This window comes from Lycium barbarum, chromosome 2, assembly GCF_019175385.1.
Source record: "Lycium barbarum isolate Lr01 chromosome 2, ASM1917538v2, whole genome shotgun sequence".
In the NCBI taxonomy this organism is placed as follows: Eukaryota; Viridiplantae; Streptophyta; class Magnoliopsida; order Solanales; family Solanaceae; genus Lycium; species Lycium barbarum.
Window position 1 is genome coordinate 37,468,596 of NC_083338.1, and position 2,149 is coordinate 37,470,744.

General features: G+C 46.7%; 1 protein-coding gene across 1 annotated transcript; it reads left to right on the forward strand.

Annotated features, from left to right (window-relative positions):
• The first annotated feature begins 287 nt into the window (after window positions 1-287).
• On the forward strand, window positions 288-1,934 carry LOC132628506 (uncharacterized). The gene is made up of 2 exons (XM_060344285.1): window positions 288-1,380; window positions 1,516-1,934. Exons 1-2 carry the CDS (start codon window positions 288-290, stop codon window positions 1,932-1,934), a joined length of 1,512 nt encoding a protein of 503 aa, XP_060200268.1.
• The last annotated feature ends 215 nt before the right edge of the window (window positions 1,935-2,149 follow it).

Genomic DNA, 2,149 nt, shown 5'->3' on the forward strand with positions numbered 1-2,149 from the left:
GACGGGAACGTACCAAACAACGCGCCCCCCGTTAATCCTGTTCAAGTCTGATCATCGGTGGGCAACGTACCGATCGACGAGAATAATGGGGTCATCCTGCAACAGCTCCAAAACCAGTTAGACATGGTTATGGCTCAGTTGCAGGCACAGCAAGAGATCATAGCACAATTACAAAATTGAGGTCAGGCACCCGATATTGCACCATCAGAACAGACCCAGGATCGGAGGAAAGACACATCCCACAGGGTATCGAGAACCACCCCGGGCAAAGCAGCGAATTGATAAGAATGCTCGAAGAATTAATAAAACGGGTCGAGTCCGGTGAAAAGAAGATAGAGGCGAAAGACAAGAAGGTGGAGAACAACAACTCGAGAGTCGATCAGATTCTGAGGGCTCCACCAGTGTTGAAGGGACCGGATTCGAAAATGTTTGTTCAAATGTTGTTTCCGCCGAGTGCGGCACCGATGAAAATCCCCAAGAGATTTCGCATGCCCGATATCCCAAGGTACAATGGGACAATGGACCTAAATGAGCATGTGAATGCGTATACCTGTGCTATTAAGAGCAATGATCTCACCGATGATGAAAGGGAATCAGTGCTACTTAAGAAATTTGGGGAGACTCTGTCAAAGCGGCCTATGATTTGGTATCATAACTTGCCCGAGCACTCGATTGATTCATTTACCATGCTCGCTGATGCTTTCGTTAAGGCCCATGTCGGGGCCATCAAGGTCGAAACTCGAAAATCGAACTTGTTCAACGTTAAGCAACGAGATGACGAGACCCTTCGCGAGTTTGTGCCTCAATTTCAAATGGAGCACATGGACTTACCTCCAGTTACTGATGATTGGGGCGTTCAGGCTTTCACCCAAGGGCTCAACTCGAGGAGCTCGATCACATCTATGGAGCTAAAACAAAACCTGATAGAATACCCGGCGATCGCCTGGGCTGATGTACACAACAGGTATCAGTCGAAGATCAGGGTCGAAGATGGTAAGATTCTGAGGGTTGCTTCAGTATCATGGCATTCCGGTAAAGGGAGTGATCGCTCGAGGAAAGTGATAGATCGGTATTCCAGATCGTCATACGATAAGTACCAGCCTTACCCACTCGATCGAAGGGGGAACGGGCGTAACAGCGAATCGCGCAAGAATGATAGGAGAAACGATCGAAGGAATGATCGACGCCAAAATAGTCGTGGTTTGGTAAACAGAAATGCTGTCGATAGAGCTCCAGGAAATAGAGAAATTCCAAGGTTATCCGAGTACAACGTTTGCGTCGATGTAGCAACCATAGCGGCGACAGTTATCGGAAACAAAGAAACAAGACATCTGAGGCTAATCCAATCTGACCCGGAGAAGCGGGATAAAAGTCTTATTTGTAAGTATCATCATACTCATGGCCATTGAACCGAGGATTGTTGACAGCTGAGAGAGGAGGTCGCCCATCTGTTCAATTTGGGACATCTTCGAGAATTCCTAAGTGAACTAGCAAAAACCCATTTTAAAAACCTAGACTCCAATAAGCAGGATAGGCTGGAAGAGCCTCAGCAGGTGATACACATGATTATGGGAGGAACTGACGTTCCCATTGGGTTGGATATAAAGCACGTAAAGATTTCCATAATGAGGGAAAAGCGTATCCGGAACGATGACCCAGATGGCCCCATCACATTCAATGACATGGAAGGCATCGCCCAGCCGCATAATGACGCACTGGTAATATCTGTCCTTGTCAACAAGTTTATAATTAAACGTGTGCTGATTGATCCAGGTAGCTCCGCTAATATCATCCTATGGAGAGTCATTGAACAACTGGGACTACTAGATCAGATTGTGCCGGCAATACGAGTCCTCAACAGATTCAACATGTCATGCGAAACAACAAAGGGTGAGATCACTTTACCGATCAGTATGGCAGGAACTAAGCAATAGACCAAATTTTATGTGATAGAGGGAGACGTGGGATACAATGCATTGCTGGGCAGACCGTGGATTCACCTCGTAATAGCGGTTCCCTCGACTATGCATCAGGTATTGAAATTCCGGACTCCAGAAGGTATCAAAATCGTCTGTGGTGAACAGTAGGCCGCAAAAGAAATGTTCGCGGTTGAAGAATCTGTTAAGACTATAAAGGCGCCAGATCGGAG

Excerpts from the sequence above, each read along its gene's own strand:
- LOC132628506 (XM_060344285.1), top strand. The coding sequence starts at position 288 with ATGCTCGAAGAATTAATAAAACGGGTCGAGTCCGGTGAAAAGAAGATA. Across the intron at positions 1,381-1,515 it reads GCGGGATAAAAGTCTTATTT|ACTCCAATAAGCAGGATAGG; the intron begins GTAAGTATCATC and ends TTAAAAACCTAG.